Genomic DNA, 17,372 nt, shown 5'->3' with positions numbered 1-17,372 from the left:
AAGGACAGGGAGGCCTGGCGTGCTGCAGTCCATGGGGTCGCAAAGAGTCGGACACGACTGAGCAACTGAACTGAACTGAATGCAACTACTTTAATAACTTTAGTAAGTGACTTCCATACTCACTTGAATTCCAGGAGGCGATATATTATTATTGCATTTATAGGTGAAAAAGCTGAGGCTCAGAGAAGTAACTAGTCCAAGGTTATGTTGCTAGTATGTGGTAAAGGCAAAACTGGAACCCTCGCTCTTAGATACAGCCTGTAACATCGCCAATCCCCTCAAGGCTGGATTCAGTCTCACATGACACTGGGCATCTCGTTTGCTTTTTTTAAGCCTTGGTATTTCCACCTGTAAAATGAGGGTGAGGGATCCAACTGTCAGCTTCTACTCAAGCGCGGTCAGGAGCTCAGCTCGCAGATCGCATGGATAATGGGGAAGACCGGGAGGTGGAGGCCGCGAATCTCTCCATCTGAGCTCACAGCTCCAAGTTACCACCTCCGGGCTCCGGCCAGGTTCCCATGACAACCCGGCGAACCGCCATCCTGGGACCGACGGCGTGCGTCACTTCCGGCCCGTTTATTTCCGGGTCCCAGCCCCAGACCCGTGTCGGCGGCCCTTTAGGCCCCGAAGCGGGACACCGCCGCTTCTCTGCTCACCCTTCTGCCTCAGGCTTCTTCTCCGCCTCCGGCGAGCGTCGACCTCTCCCCGGCCCAGCGCGCAGCCGCGGCCCGGCCTCCCCTTGGGCCCGCCTCCAACGTCACTTCCGGACTGAGTGCTTCCGGGTCGCCGCGGCCCCAGGGTACTGGTCTCGGTCTCCCGCAGCCGGCCGGAGCTCCGAGTGCCCAGCCGGGCCCGGCTCCGGCGGCGGCCGCGGCTGCTTCCTGCTCACCTCGGCCGGGGCGTCCTCGGCGGCGGTGCCGGGGTAAGGACGGTTCGGCCGCGGGCGGAAACGGCGTCTGGGGCTTCCCTGGGCGGAGGGGGCGCCCGATTCGGCGGGGCTCGACCGGCCCGGGAGCGAGGTCCCTTCGCAGCCGGCGAGGGGGCGATGGGCGGGCCCGCCTTTCCGGCACTCCGGGGGCCCGGCTGCTCCTCAGGATCCCCGCTCCCCCGAGGGCTGCCTCGCAGCCTCTTGGGGACCGGCGGTGGGAGGCTCGGGGCAGCTCAGGAGGAGCACCCCATGTTCGGCAACTGTCGCGGCAACAAGACACCCCGATTCCAGCCGGAGGCAGTTACCGCGCAGTTGGTCCTCAGCCCAGGCTCGGGTGGCAGACCGGGGTTTGAACTCACTGTGTGACCTTGGACAAGTCACTCCATCGTCTGAGTCTCAGTTGGCTGGTTAGTTCAATGGGGAGTGAACCTGTCTGCTCGGGGCCGGGGTGGGGATGAAGGGAGATGCATACGAAGCACAGCCTCTGGCAAACAGCAGGCGTCCAGTAAATGATGCGTGCGTGCTCAGTCGCTTCAGTCGTGTCCGACTCTTTGCGACCCCACAGGACTGTAGCCCCGCCAGGCTCCTCTGTCCATAGGATTCTCCAGGCAAGGATACTGGAGTGGGTTGCCATGCCCACTCAGGGATGGAAGCCGGGTCTCCTGCGTTGCAGGTGAATGCTTTACCCTCTGAGCCACCAGGGGAGCACCCCCGCCAATAAATGACAGCTGCTCTCTATTCGGCAACAGTCCCTGGGGAGGGCCCGAGATTGGGACTAGGGTGTTTTTCACAACTGATGTGACACTTGGAGGCTGTAGGAATTACCAGACTGGGAATAGCAGTCTCCAGCTTCTGTGTGATGCAGGGAGGGGAGCCTGCTTGCTCCAGAGCCCCTCTGCCAGCGGCAGCTGCCACTGGGGAAGCCCAATTTCAGCATCGGCTGAGGCTATTTTCAGAGGTCAGAAGCCCTCTCTCTGAATCTCTCTGGGATGGGGTTGGGGTGTGGGGACCCTCTGGTCTTTTCACTGCCAGTGGAAGGTTGCCTAGGATGTGTCTCAGGGGCCTGGGGATGAGTGCCAAGGAGTGGGGTGCGGAGGTGAAGGGGGTTGATGGGCACTCCCCTTGCTGCTGTTTGGAGGCCCAGGGAACTCTTGAGCGGCCTGAAGCTACACCAGGGATCTGTAAACCTGTGGACTGGGGCAGTGCTGGGCCCAAAAATAGCTTCTGCCTGTGCAGGGAGGAGGCAGCCTTCAGATGCTGCTTGGGGAATGTTTCTGCTTGAATGGGCCAGCTGAGGTAAAGCCAAGCTCATGCTTTGCTATCCAGAATCATTTCAGTTCCGTTCAGTGAGGTTTTAAACAGATCCAGCTTTCCTCTGAGATGTTTAAAAAATAATTAGAATGCCACCACCCCCCGCTCCCGACTGCAATCTCTCTCTCTTCATTGCTTTGCTTTTCAAAGGGGGGACCCAGATTGTGGGTGCAGGAAGGTGCTGACCAGGTCTTTTGGCTCTGGACACCCACCTGATTCTGTTAGGGATGTTCATGGTACCATGCTTTTTTTTTTTTTATTCTTCCGCCAGCCTGGTATGTCTTGGCATTCCAGTCCTTGGGTTGCTTGGAGAAATTAACGGCTTCTGTCACTGCGCTGTCTTGGTATCCTGTAACCACGCTGTTTTTGCAGAGAGCGTGTTTTTTGTTGTTCTTGCAGAGTGCTAGGAATAAATTGCTGGCTCTGTGCTCAGAAGAGACACCAGCTATGACCAGCTACAATGCAGCCTGTATTCTCAGAAAATGAATTCAGGAGGGATGATGTCAGCTGCTTTACCACTGGCCGGGCGCTGGTCAGCCTCCCCTCTCAGCCCTCGAGCTTACGTCATAGAGAGATCTGTGCTCTTCCAGTCCCGCTCCGTGTGAGAAGATGGGAGTCTTGCTGCCACCAAAATTTTTAGAACTCAGCTCCACTGGCCCTGCCATAGGGCGTCTGCCTTAGTGGAGCCCTTCTGAGAAGAGCTGTCCTGCAGCCAGACGGCTGTGCCTGAAAGCAGCGTGGCTCAGAGCTTGAGTCAGGGTTTTGGCATCAGACCCGGGTTCAGGTCCCTGAGCCCCTTCTCCCTATCCTCGTGGCTTAGGGCGAGCGACTTGGCCCCTCTGCACACGCACGCTGAGTCGCTCAGTTGTGTCAGATTCTTTGCGGGCCCATGGCCTGTGGCCCGCCAGGCTCCTCTGGCCGTGGGATTCTCCAGGCAAGAACACTGGAGGGGGTTGCCATTCCCTCCTCTAGTTGGCCCCTCTGAGCCTCAGTTTTCTCTTGTTTAGCCTTGGGGTTGTCGAGTGGATTTCGCTGATTTTCATGGGGCACTTAGCAGAGGACCCTTCTGTGCTAATCCCTCGGTGAATGGTCCTCATGGTAACCACAGATGAGTGAGGAAAAGGAGGCAAACCCCAGGCCATGGGGCGGCCGCCCCAGGTTCACATTCCAGCTCTGACCTCTTCAGGCTCTGTTGAGCAGGTGGTTTAATGGCAGAGCCTTGCTTTCTCTCCTCATAGAACTGTAGGGACTAAACTGGATGATGCAGTTAAAGTGGAAAGTCCGAGGCCTAGCGCACAGTAGGACCACGATAATTGTTCCTTTCCTTCTTGCCTTTCCTCAAGGGTCTTGTAGCATTTTCTTTCACCTGTTTCCTCACCAGTGAGGCTGGTTCAAGATTCCCCTTAGACATGTTTCCCACCCTTCACTTTAGGACTTTGAATACCAACCAGGCTGTTTGCAGCCCTTTTGCTTGTTTATTTGCCAGCCACAAACAAGGGTGGGGGCTGTGGTGTGGTTCCAGCACTGAGCAGACGCTGAGCTGAGCTTGAGGGTGGCTGACTCTGTTTAGAAAAAAATAAAAAGTCAGTCTCTATTGGCTCAAGCCTGACTTTGGAGAAAAATCACAGCAGTGTTTAGGAGGCTTGATGTCGCTCTGTCTAAATTGTTCTCAGATGTACTAAAAAACAGTCCCTGGGGCCAGAGGCCGGATGGAAGCTTCTTTTGGATAAATAAAAAAATGGTAAATGCATATGGGTTTTTTTTTTTTTTTCTTTTTTTTAAGCAAGGACAGTGATGTCTTCTCTCAGGTTGCAATGCGGTTTTATTTTTAAAGCGAACACACATACTTTGATACTGAGCTGTAAGCCCGTTCAGCTAGAATTCAGGGCAGAGCTCTGTCTTCTCAAACGCTGTGCCCTCCTGTCCCCTGCCTACGCTGTGTCCCCCCCACTGCACCAGCCTGGGGCCTGGCACCAGGGAGGCCTGCATATTGCTGAGCTCAGGAATCATGGGGTGGCGGGAGGAACACAGCTTTCCAGTCATCAGGCCAGGCTCGGAACCTGGGGTCCACCTTTTCCTAACCCAGAGCTTACATAACCCCGTAGCATGTCATGTCATGGAGCCTTGGTTTCTTCCCGCTCCCGTTGACCTTCCAGAATTCTGGGGAGAGCTAAATGAGAAACACGAGCATCGTGAATGCTGACGTGCTTTGCATCATGCATTTTGCCTGTTTCATCAAATACCTACTGTGTGCCAGGTGCTGTGTTAGGCATCATGGTGAACAAAACAGACATCATCTTTGCCTTTGCAGGGTTGACTGCTTACTGGATATTATTGAGGGGAAGATAGTAAATGAATAAAGTTGAAAATTTTCCTAAGTTGTTTTTTTTTTGGCCGCACCCAGTGACATGCAGAACTTACTCCACCAGGGGTCGAACTCACACCCCCTGCAGTGGAACTGTGGAGTCTTAACCAGCAAACTGCCCGGAATGCCCAAAGTTGATGATTTCAGCTGGTGATTACCTGAGGATAATGGGATGACGAGGGCCAGGCAGGTGCAATTTAGTGAGCTGGGGTGGTCAGGGAGCGCCTTGGAGGAGTGATGGTTGCTTTGAGACCTGAATGATGAGAGTGAGCCCACGACAGGAGGAACCAGAGGAAGAACATGCAGAGGAACAACAAGTGCAAAGGTCCTGAGATCAGAATGGGCTTGATGTGTTTGAGGAGCAGGCAGAAGTGTCTGTGTGTGTGGACCTTAAAGGGTAGGGATGGCTGTTCTGAGGACCACAGAGACCTTGGGCAGGAGGGAGAATTTGATCCCAAGTGGCATCGTTTGCCTTGCATGCGCCTCAGGTCTGAGCCTTGGGCTTCCTTGGCGGGGCAGTGGGTGGGAGAAGGTGGCTTCTCTGTGTCCCTAATTCTCCTGCATGTCTTACTCCGCGGGCATCTCCCCAAAACTGTGGAGAAGCCAGAGGAGCGTCTCGTTACCGCCTGCATGATTTTATGGACTTCCTGATCATCACCAGGCTCATGGGCACTTAGGACTTCTGAGCCGGACTCGGAGCTGCCGGAGGATTGTGCAGGTCCGTCCTATCCCATTGCAACTTTTCAGTCCCTCACCATCTCCCACAGCCAGCAGGACCCCAACACACACACACACACACACACACACACACACACACATTCGGTCCCTCACCATCTCCCACAGCCAGCAGGAACCCAACACACACACACACACTCCACACATAAAACACACAACACACACACACACACATGCTCTGACCTCACCACACACACACACCACACATAAAATACACCACACACTCTGACCTCACCATCTCCCACAGCCAGCAGGACCCCACCACACAGACACACACACACACACACACACACACCACACATAAAACACACACCACACATAGAACACACACCACACATAGAACACACACCACACACACACGCTCTGACAGCGGCAGGTATTTATGAAGCGTGTGCCCTGCCCTGGCACTGTGACCTTTCCTGAGTCACTCGGTCACAATCTCTGCGCCCACAGAGCTTGTGGGCAGGAAAGGCAGGACAGGTGAGCGTGAAAGCGCATGTCCACCCCAGTGGGAGATTTTTGGCTCGCTCTGATCCCGCCTCCTGAGGACGCTTGGCAGGCGTCGCCCCTGCCGGCACTGGGCACGCCTGCTTGTGTGCCTATGGGCCTGCTGTGAGCGGGCGTTCTGGAGAGCGCGCTTTTCCTTCCCTGCCCGTGGCTGTACTGGGGCTTCGCTGCAGCACACGGGCTCTTTGTGGTGGTGCACAGGCTTCCCTGGTTACCCCGAGGCGTCTGGGGTCGCAGTTCCCCAACCAGGGATGGAACCCTCTACCCTGGCATCAGAGGGCAGGTTCTTTACAACTGGACCAGCGGGGAAGTCCCTGAAGAGCTTTCTCTACTGACTGCAGAGAATCCTTCTAGCAGCTCTGGACTGTAAGAATTATTGACCCCCTTTTTCAGATGAGAAAACTGAGTTGAGTACTTGGCCCAAGTAACCCGGAGAAGCAGATCCAGGGTTCACACCCAGGCAGTCCAGCTTTGAAGTCTGTCTGTAACCCCTGTGGGCTGTGTTGCCTCCCCTGGCCCTGGCAGTATCCCTCGATGAATACAGGTTTGCTGCAGCATCGTAGAGCCAAGAATATTGATGGATCTGTGCCTGTTCTACTAACAAGTGGCCAGGGAGACGGCAAGAGTGTGTGAATCCTGTGCATCTAGCCTAGAAGGTTCTGTCCTCTCCCAAGAGGGAACCGTAAAAAACAGGGGGGTGGGATTCCCTCGAGGTCCAGTGGTTAGGACTTCCAATTCAGGGGGCGCAGGTTCAGTCCCTTGTCGGGGAACTAATATCCCAGGAGCCACAGGGCACCGCCAAAGCCCCCACCCCACAGAAAAACAAAGGCAGATCAAGGGACTCTCCAAGAGTCAGCAGCCAAAGAAGCCTTTTTTTTTATGATTACAGATGTGATCGTGTTCTGTCCCCCTTGCTTTGAACCCCTCAGGGCTTCACGGGGCTCTTTGAAAGACATGTCTGACTCACTGCAACCTGGGGACTGGGATCCTGCTGGTGTGGGCAGCCCCTGTCCTGTGACCCTCCTCCTCTCTCTGCATCAGCCTCACTAGCCTTCTTGCTGTTTGCGTGCCAGCTTCCTCCTGGCCTCAGGAAAGTGGGCTGTGACGGTGAAGGGCATGGGCTTTGAAGCTGCCGGCCTAGGCGCTCACCTCAGCCCTGCTCCCTAATAGTCCTGTAGCTCTGGGCGTGTTCCTTGGTGTCTCAGTTTTCCCGTTTGTAAAATGGGGGTGACAATACCACCTACCTCCTAGGGCTGCTGAAGACAGGATGAGTTAGGATGTGTGGGCACCTGGCATGTAGTAAGCGCTCACGGTGTTAGTCCGGGACCTCCCTCCCGGCCAACGCTTCACTCTCTGGGTCTAACCCTCACTTTCTCAGGGGCTTTTTAACCCTCCCCCACCCCTATGAAACCAGGTTCGATGCCCCTGATCATATTTTCCAGAAGAGTCAAGGACCTTGTCTGTCCTATTCCCACTGCAGTGTGGTGCGCCTGTCCACTGAGCGTGTTGGAGCCCTGGTGTAGCTCAGGCCAGCTCTGCTTCTGGCCTGGCCTCGGCGGCCACCGAGGGAACACGGACCATTTCAAGGAATGACGTGCTTCTCGTCTTCCCCTTCCAGAGCGTTCTGCGGGTCCAGGCAGACAGCATGTTGACACGTCTGGCAATGTTCCTGCCTCTAACCCAGAAGCCATGAAGGAGATAAGGTAGCCCCCGTCCCTGGATCGGATTGGATGGGGAAGCCCAGTTCAATGGATGCAAAATACAAGGATGACTTGTTCCGGAAGTACGTGCAGTTCCACGAGGGCCAAGGGGACGCCACCCCTGGCAGTGATGAGTCCCTGCGGGCGGCAGCCTCCACCCTGCTCAGCCTGCACAAGGTGGACCCCTTTTATCGATTCCGGCTGATCCAGTTCTATGAGGTGGTGGAGAGCTCCCTGCGCTCGCTCCGCTCCTCCAGCCTGCGGGCCCTGCGCTGCGCCTTCGGCGTGCTCGAGACGGTGGGCGTCAACCTCTTCCTCTGCCCCTGGAAGAAGGAGTTCAGAAGCATCAAGGTGAGGTCTGGGGACGGGCCCTGCACACTGCTGTCCCCTCTTGCGCCTTCCTGTCCATCTTGGGAAGAGGGTTTGTGCCCCGTGTAATCTCCTCCTTCCTCTGCTTGGGCCCTCCCGGTTTCCCCACTGCCCCTGAGATGAGGACCAGAATTGCCCACCTGACCTCCCCGCCTAGTGCCTTCTCTTCACTGGTTCCCCACCCCTGGCAGCTCACATCTGAAACCATGCGGTTGGAAAGGTGGGCAGCACCCAGTTACTCAGGGTGTTGGAGCCCGGGGCAGGGGCTGGAATTTATCCTAAGGGGACTGGGATCCGGTTTCTACAGGAGAAGACTACTCCTGGCAGTTGTATGGGAGGTGGACCGCGGGGAGACCTTTAGGAGGCTGCCGTAATCGAGGGAAACAGGGATGCGGGGGGAAGAGGAACTGGAGACAGAGAGTTCTGAATCATTCCAAAGGCGGTGATGGCTCAGGAGAGTTCCCCCGGGTCAGGCTACGTCTCACCGAAATACCAGAAAGGTGTTCTGTCCTTGCTCCTGGGTGTTTCTGCCTCTGACCCGATTCCCTTTCTCCATCGGTGTTTGCCCTGCACCTCCCCAAGGCGCAAGGGCCCCTGCACCCCATGTGGAAGGCCAGTGGCTTTGCTCCCTGCCCCCTGGGGTCACTTCCCTCAGACCCCTGCGCTGAGCTGTTGGGGAGCAGTAGCCTCCACCTGCCGCCCGGAGATGGCCCTGACCCCCGCTCCCCACGTGCTCGTGTGCAGACTGTGTGGGCCTCGCCCAGGTACAGTCTCCGCGGTGTGTCTGGGAGAGAAGAACCCACCTCTGCTCCTCTGCCCTCCCCTCCCCTAGACCTACACGGGCCCCTTCGTCTACTACGTCAAGTCGACGTTACTGGAGGAGGACATCCGAGCCATCCTGAGCTACATGGGCTATGTGCCCGAGCTGGGGACCGCCTACAGGCTCAAAGAGCTGGTCGAGACGCTGCAAGTGAAGCTGGTCTCCTTCGAACTCTTTCTGGCCAAGGTGGAGTGCGAGCAGATGCTGGAGATCCACTCGCAGGTGAAGGACAAGGGCTACACGGAGCTGGACGTGGTGAGCGAGCGCCGGGGCAGCGCGGAGGACGCGCGGGGCTGCGCGGAGGCCCTGCGGCGGCGCGCCGAGGCCCGCGGGCCGCTGTCGGCCTCCATGGCGCGCATGGTGCTGCAGAAGTCGGCCAGCGAGCGGGCGGCCAAGGACTACTACAAGCCCCGCGTGACCAAGCCCTCGCGGTCGGTGGACACCTACGACAGCTACTGGGAGAGCCGGAAGCCTCCCCTGAAGACCTCGCTGAGCCTGCGGAAGGAGCCGGCGGCTGCCGAGCCTGGAGATGAGCTCAAGGACGAGATCGTCCGCCCGCCGCCCTCGCTCCTGACCGTGGCCAGCTCCCCGCACGGCGGCGCCGACGACCTGCCGGCCCCCGCGCCCAGCAATGGGCTCGGCCTGCTGCGCAGCCCCTACCTGCCCGGCCCAGACGACGTGGATCTGTACACCGACGCGGAGCCCCGGGCCGCCTACCGGAGGCAGGACGCCCTGCGGCCCGACGTCTGGCTGCTGAGAAGCGACGCCCACGCCGGCTACCACAAGCGCTCGCCCCCCGCCAAAGAGTCCGCCCTCTCCAAGTGCCAGAACTGCGGCCTGTCCTGCAGCGCCGCCCTCTGCCAGCGCTGCGACAGCCTGCTGGCCTGTTCCCCGGCCGCCAAGCCCAGCGCCTTCCCCGGCAAGGCCTCCGGCCATGACAGCCTGGCCCACGGGGCCGCCCTGCGGGAGAAGTACGCGGGCCAGACTCAGGGCCTCGAGCGGCCGCCGCACCTCCACTCCAAGTCCAAGCCGCCCGCCGCCGCCACCTCCCGCTGTGGCTTCTGCAACCGCCCGGGGGCTGCCAACACCTGCACCCAGTGTTCCAAAGTCTCCTGCGACGCCTGCCTCAGCGCCTACCATTACGACCCCTGCTGCAAAAAGAGCGAGCTGCACAAGTTCATGCCCAACAGCCAGCTGAACTACAAGTCCACCCAGCTCCCCCATCTCGTGTACAGATAGACGCCACCCCGCACCCCCTGCTCCAAGGGCTACACCTCCGACCTTCCTGGTGTCCCGGGGAAGCAGCGCTAAGGCGCAGATCTCAGAAGCAGGGCCCAGCCCTTGACCACGTGGGTGGTGGGGGCTCCTGGGGCCGGCCACCCCATGTGGGAGTTCCCTTACCGACTCAGATTATTTCAGCTGATGGCTGCTTTGTCGTCTGTCAGGAGGGAGGGTGGCGCTTCCGTTGGGATTCCTTTTTGCTAATCTCTCCACTCCCTGTTCCGTTTTTTGGGGGGGTTTGTTTCTTCAAGATAGTTTCTATCTCTGGGACTCTTGCCGACCAGTCCCACGGCGAAGCCAACTTGGATTGGGAAGGGCCCCCTGGGTCGCTTCCAGATGCCCACCTGGAGCGGTGAGCTAGAGGCCTGTTGGCTTGTGAAATGAGCCCTCCTGCCACACCGGGCCTCCTCCACTGGCTCATCCCTCCGCCGCCGTCCCCAGACACCGGGACCCCCGCCGGCATCCCCCACCTGCCTTCCCCGCCTTTACACGTCAATGGTGACCCGAGCCCAGGATTCACTGAATGTCATGCTGTTGCCTGCAAAGCTCAGCGCAGCCGTGGGGTCTGTGAACTTGGCCCTCCGCTCTGCAGTGTGGACCTTCCACCGCGGCACAGACCCCCTCCACCCACTTCTGTTGTTTGCACATCCTTTTCTTTCCCTACTGTATATAGATATTTTTGAGATTTATTTTTAAATAAATATTCAACTTGCCGTGTGTTTCAAAGTGGTGAAAACATTACCAATGTAGCTATTTATAAAGATGCCCCAGGTTCTTTAGTCTTCCAGGGGAGGGGCTCATGCCCTTCCACCTTGCCTCCCCTCGCCGCAGCCCGAAGGTCGAGTGGAGCGTGCGGGCGTGGAGGAGGAACAGAGATGATGTCCCCTGGGCTCGTGGAGAGCCGCTGTCTTCCCTGCAACCAATCTCAACACCTACCTCCAGTGCGCACCTCGGGGGGCTCGTCCGGGCTGAGAGGTCTCTGTGCCCGCAGACTGAGCACCCAGTGACAAGTCGGGAACCTCACCCTGTGGACCTCCAGCCTGGTCTTCGCCGCTTGCTGAGTGTGGACCTTGCGCTGCAGTCTCCTCGAGTCTCAGTTCAGAAGGAAGAGGGTTTGGGATCCCCACCACCCCTCCACCTCAGTCCTCTCCTCTCCAGCTGTTTCCGGGACTTCTCTAACCTACAGCAACCCTTTTGCACTAGAAGTGGGCAGGAGTCGGCGTGCGCCCAGCAGATAGGCGTCTCCTGAGATTCTTAGCCGAGCCTCAGCACTTCGAAACCCGAAGGCCCCTTAAACTCCTTATGTGAATTAACTGACCCCGGATTATCCTTTTGGGTTTCAGAGCAGGAGTGGGGCAAGAATCGGAAAATAGAACCGCTTCCGTGTGAACTAACAATATATTTTAGCCATAAGTGTTGGTGATGTACAGAATGTTATGGGAATTGACATGCAGTGGGTTTTCTGATGGGAGGAGGTATTCAGCTCCTGAGCACATTTCCATCTGGCTGAATCCTGAGGCCACTGTGAATTTGCTGATGTTCTTCCAACTCAGTTGAGAGATTTTAAGGTTTTCAAAATCTTCTATGGCTCTTTTTTTATATATATATCTAGTAGATCACTTGTAGATATTCCATGTGTATATAAAGCTGAGTTTCAACCAACTTTATTACTAAGGCCCTCCCCCTCGGGGGCACCCATCTTTGATGTTCTTCTTCCTTTTCACATTTCAGACGTGTCAATGCCTGTCCCAGTCCTGACTTTTCCAGTTTTCCATTTTCAGACAGCTCTAGCACTACACTAACTCTTAACCAACCGTGATGCCACGTAACTTACACAGCAGACAGAAGCAGGAATAACCCACTTGTTCTGGAAGAGAAAGTCCAGTGTGGGTTATCGTCACGGAAACACTGTGTTCGTGGGTTGGAATAGGAAATGCTGTGACCGTGCTCCTCCTCAGTGTGTATCTTAATTGTATGAGGTTGCTGTGATTGAGATAAATAGATGCTAATTTAAAAATGCAGATGTTTTGCATTTGATTTCTACCAAGAGTTGAAATGTTGAGAGATGCTTTAAAAAATAATAATAAAGTGTCTTCCATTGTTAATGAAGTGTTTGGGGGTTTTATGTCTCTCCTCTCTGCCGCTCTGAAGTTTGGGTTGCTTGGGGTTTGTTTTTTGCTGTTTTTGTTTTTGGTTCAAGCCATGTTTTGTTCTTTAGTGACAGGACTCACATTTTCTCCTCCATGAAACTCACAAATGGTAACAGGCAGCATTTGAGTGCTTGTTCTGTGAGACAGATTTTAACAGAAGAGAAGATGTGTGTTTCCTCCGGCTGCCCCGGGCCTCCCGCTGCGCGGCCTTCTCTAGCGGGGCGGTCCGGGACGGCTCTGCAGCGGCAGAACGCCGGCCCATCTTCTTGCCGCGCGCAGGCTCTCGGCGCCCTCGCTTCCACGGCTGTGGTGGGTGGGTTCAGCTTTCGCAGTGGAGGAGCTGAGTTGTCCCCTGGCATGTGGGATCTTCCTGGACCAGGGATCGAACCCGTGTCCCCTGCGTTGGCAGGTGGATTCTTTACCACTGAGCCACCAGGGGCGCCAAGCCAGGCATTTTATACGCTGAGACTTTTGAGATCTCATGTAATAGTCTCAATCCTCCCAGAAGACAAATCCCATCTTACAGATGGGGAAACCAAGGTGTGCAGAGTTCAGCCATGCTCCCTAAGAGTGGGACTGTAGATTCCAGGAGAAATGATTGTTAGTGGTGACAGACAGGAGTTAACAGTGAAGGGTGTTGTGTTTTAAAAAAAAAAAGCAATCCCATTAAAAATTTTTTTGGTTCATTTAAACTCCTCAAGGAGGATCCTGGTCAGTGTAATGCTAGCTTCCCTCTAAGAGAAAGCAGAGCCAAGAATCCTTAGCGGAATCTTGGGTCTTCAGTGCCCCTCTATTCAGGACAGACCATACTACTTCCCCATTATAGCAACGGTAGGAGATTACTTTAAAAGTCAATTTAAGGTATTTTTTTAAAATGAAGTTTCCAGAAACTGATATAACATGGCAAATCAACTAAACTTCAATGAAAATAGTAAATAAATGAATAATGAAGGTTGGCTTAATGTACATGGCAAAGATCTTCAAGGCAGTGTCAGAGCAGCTGTGGTTTGGGGACGTCCTGTCTTTATGCCCTGGTGGGGTGTCTGTGCCACCACGCTGCCCACTCTGGGGGCTTGGCCCCCACAAGGCTGCTCAGCTGTCCAGGAAGAGACTGAACAGTTCTCTCCATCTCTCTCACTGGCTGAACAAATATCCAGGCCTTGGGCCAGATGAAGGCCCAGGTGCTGGGTTTGATTTTAGCGACAGCATAGGAAATGGCCCTGCCATCCTGGCTTCCTGGAGATGAACACCCAGCCTGGGAGAGCTAAGGAAGACAGACACTCGCTCCTGATGCTCCTGTATCTATCTAAGGGGAGCAGAGATTCTGAGCAGATTGCTTGATTTGCATATGTAAATGACAAGCATATTTAAGCACCACCAGGCCCACCAGCTGTACAGATTACCACGAGTCTTGCTGCCAGCTCTGAGCACCGACCTGTGGGACCCCACACGCTCAGAGGGATGGAGCCGTGGCCGACATCGCCAACTGCACTCTGATAGCTGCTCACCCGCCCGCCCTTGTGATGAAAGCCTGGAGGTTTAGACATCTGGCCAGCAGGATAAAGGCTGCCTTTCCCAGCCTCTCCTGCAGCTGAGCATGGTCATATGGTTAGGTCTGGTCCGTAGGATGGAAAAGTGCTGTGACTTCTAAGACTTGTCCTTCAAAGAAAGAAGCTTGTGCTTCGCACCCTGACTGCTGGCTGGGATGGAGCAGCTCTGTGAGACTCTGAGGCAGAGGCCAAGGCAAGGGGGGCATGTCGAGTGGCTGGAATGATGCTCAGGAAGCCACCATCTTAACCGGCCGGCCCCGCCTATCTTCAGATTTTATATGCAAGAAATAACCTACTCTCTTGCTTAAACCCACTTTTTTTTTTTTTTTTCCATTTGCTCATTTTAGAAAACTTGATTTACAAAGAAAGCCAGACTAGAATAATGATGCCACATGTACATTGAACCCAGGGCTTCAGTCGTTGAATGGTTAACAACTTCTGGCCAACCTGATTTTTTTCTGTACCTGTCCATCCACTTCCCTGACTCCTAAATTCCTGGAAGCAAATTCCAGACATCTGTTTCATTTATGAACATTTCAGTTCGCATGTCTAAAAGACAAGGACTTTTAATACCCTGACCATATTTAAATTTTTATAACAATTCCTTAATTAAGCAACAAATAGCAAGTCAGTGTTCCCAGGTCTAGTTGTCTCCTAACTGCATACTTGAAAACCTGCTTGCCCTGGGGCCCCAATAAGGTCTCACACTGCAGTGGATGGATCTTTAAATCACCTTCATCCTAAAGGCTGTCCCCTTGGAGGGACACTTCTCGCTCTTTTTTTTTTTTAATTCCTCTTGGACTGTATTTGCTGAAGAGACGGGATTGTTTGTCCTTTAGAGTTTGCCAGAATCTAAATTCTGCTGATGGCAGCCCCTGATGCTGTTTATCAAGTTCCTCTGTTCTCTCAGCCTCCTGAAAATTGGCAGTTGCATCTTCTTTTCTTTTTCAACTCCTTACTGTTTATTTGAACATATTGTACAAAAGTAGAAAAATAAACATTTCTTCTGCAGCTCCATCAATAAGGGATGAGAGAAAGTAACAAGGCAGGATCAGGGCTTAGTGAATAAAGAGGGTCAGGGTCCCAGACGGCGTAGGGCTGGGTCCAGGTCTTCAGACACGCAGGTCTCCACTGACCGTACCTCTCAGTTCCCTTATAAGGAGGCGGAAGGGGTTGAACGGGACAGAGGCCTTGAGGCAGCCTTGGGACCCCATCTCACAGTCTCCTGGAGATGCTGCCAGTGGTGCAGGCCGCCCCGGGGCGGGAGTCCTGCCCTGGGCCGAGCCAGGACGCAAGCCCGAAGCTCGGGGCAGACGTGGCGCGGCACGTGCAGCAGCTGGTCAAGGACGACCGCCAGGGACGAGTGGGCCATGGCCCCCAGGACCTTGAGCATCAGGACTAGCCCCCCTCCAGGGCCACAGGGCGCTTCACGCCTGCAGCGGCCTCAGGTCCTGGGGCCCAGGGAAGGGGCGAGAGCTGCAGCTCCCGTTCTTCAGTGAGAGTGACTCTTCCAAGGCATCCTTGGCTCTGTTGAAGCCCTCCGGCTCCCGTGGCAACAGAGAAGGGAACCGGCTCCCGGGGCAGCCCATCCCCGCTACGGTGGGCTTGGACGTGGGGACAGGGCCTGCTCGGGCCAGGACCAGCCTCACGATCACCAACGCCAGGAGCCAAGCTGCAGCCACGGCTAAATCCCAACGGCTGGTCTGGCCCCAGGGCTCTGCTCTTAGCCAGGCTCGTGGGGCAAGCCCAGCTGACGTGTGTCAAGTGAGAAGGGAAAGGGAAACAGAAATCTCCACTTGGACTGCAGAGGGCCGAGTGGGTGGGGCCAGCTGCCCAGCCAGGTGAGCCTGGGCCTGTGCCGGGAACAAAAGAGAAACTGGAATTCAGTCGCAGGAGAGAACTTTGTTTCTGAGAAGTCCCTGTGCCTGGAGAGACTCCGGGTTAGGGCTCCTGGGGAATGCCTTTAGCTCACTGACTTCGGGGAGCCTCCCAAATGAGGCTGACGCAGGTGGAAGGACGGGCAACTGATTCAAGGACTCTCACACTGGGGCAGGGACGCAGAGCCGGTGGGTAAGACTGCCTGAGCAGCGGAGATGGGGCATGCTTTGAAGGTGCAGAAGTTTTAAAGTCCGCCGTGGCCCTCTTTCCTACTGCTACTTTTGTTACCTATGCTTTTGGCATTAAATCCAAGAAATCGTTGCCAAATCCAGTGTCTTGAAACTTCCGTTTTCTTCTAGGAATTGTTTTTTAGTTTCAGACTAAAACTAAATTTGGATCTTTAAGCCATTTTCGGTTTTGTGTATGCTGCAAGGGAAGGGTCTAGCTTCACTCTTCTGCATTTGGATGTCCAGTCTTCCCGCTACCATTTGAGGAGACGGTCCTTCCCCCACTGAGTGGTCTTGGCATCCTTGTGGAAGATCTTCAGACCACATATGTACGGGTGAGTGCTGGCCCCTCTGTGTCTGTCTTTATGCCAGTACCACACTGTTTTGATTACTGTAGCTTTGTATGTAATATGTTTTGAAATCAGGAAGTTTAAGCCCTCCAGTGTTGTTCTTCAAGATGGTTTTGGCTATTCGGGGTCCCTTGAGATCCCATTTAAATTTTAGGATTTTTTTTTTCCCATTTGTGCAAAAATGCCATTGGGGTTTGGATAGGGATTACATTGAATCAGTAGATTGTTTTGGGTAGTATGGACATTTTTAATGATATTCAGTTTTCCAACTCATGAACACAGGATGTCCTTAATTTGTGTCTTCTTTCATTTCTTTCAACAATGTTTTGTAGTTTTTGGTGTACACGTTCTTCACTGCCTTGGTTAGATTTACTCCTAAACATTTTATTCCTTTTGATGCTATTGTAAGTGGAATTTTTTTTTGTTATTTCCTCTTGATTGTTCATTATTTGGGTACAGAGTAATGAATAATATAGAATAATGTGTTGATTTTGTATCCTGCAACTAATTCTTTTATTAGTTCTAACAGGTGTGTGTGTATAAAATTTTTAGGGCTACATGTAAGATCATGTCATCTGAGAATGCATATAATTTTACTTCTTTCTTTCCAATTTGAATGCCTTTTATTTTTTTCTGTCCAAATTGCTCTGACTAAGATTATCAGCACTCTGTTCAATAGAAGAGGCAAGAGCGGGCATCTGGCCTGTTCTCAGGGAAAAACCTTCAGTCTTTCACCACTGAGCATGACGTTAGCTGTGGCATGGGTGTTTGGTACATGGCTTTTTATTATGTTGAGATAGTTTCCTTCTACTCCTAGTTTGTTGAGTATTTTTTAATCATGAAATTGTGTTGAATTTTGTCAGATACTGTGCGTTAATTGCAATGATCATGTAGTCTTTGTCCTTCATCCCATGTGCTATATCACCTGGTAGTTGACTGTTTCTTTTTTTTTTTTCTTTTCGGTAGTTGACTTTTGAGGCTTGCTCATTTGTGGGTTGGATTTTTTGTTGTTGTAAGAACACTTCATAGATGTTGTCTTTTTTTCATCAGGAGGCACATGGTGTTGAGTTCTCTCTTTGGGATATGAATAGCCTTTAAGGCTATTACTCAGTACTTAGATCCATTATTTAGCTGGAGCCTGCAAAATGGAGATACTCCAATTGTAGTCTTAATTGTTTGGCAACTGGAATACTTCTATAAA

The 17,372-nt window shown here is 54.0% G+C and overlaps 1 protein-coding gene across 3 annotated transcripts; it reads left to right on the top strand.

The window, feature by feature from the left end:
- The first annotated feature begins 603 nt into the window (after positions 1–603).
- SPATA2 (spermatogenesis associated 2) lies at positions 604–10,729 on the top strand. 3 transcript variants are annotated; one of them, XM_020906233.2, is made up of 3 exons: positions 604–922; positions 7,465–7,897; positions 8,748–10,729. In XM_020906233.2, exons 2-3 carry the CDS (start codon positions 7,577–7,579, stop codon positions 9,972–9,974), a joined length of 1,548 nt encoding a protein of 515 aa, XP_020761892.2. In that variant the 5' UTR covers positions 604–922; positions 7,465–7,576; the 3' UTR covers positions 9,975–10,729. The 3 variants fall into 3 exon arrangements, with proteins under 3 accessions (XP_020761892.2, XP_020761894.2, XP_020761893.2); XM_020906235.2 differs by lacking the exon at positions 604–922 and adding an exon at positions 970–1,335; XM_020906234.2 differs by lacking the exon at positions 604–922 and adding an exon at positions 1,381–5,322.
- The last annotated feature ends 6,643 nt before the right edge of the window (positions 10,730–17,372 follow it).

The sequence above is a fragment of the Odocoileus virginianus genome, chromosome 9, assembly GCF_023699985.2.
Source record: "Odocoileus virginianus isolate 20LAN1187 ecotype Illinois chromosome 9, Ovbor_1.2, whole genome shotgun sequence".
NCBI classification, from domain to species: domain Eukaryota; kingdom Metazoa; phylum Chordata; class Mammalia; order Artiodactyla; family Cervidae; genus Odocoileus; species Odocoileus virginianus.
Note: the sequence above shows the minus strand (reverse complement) of the source record. Positions and strands in the feature narration are given on the sequence as shown.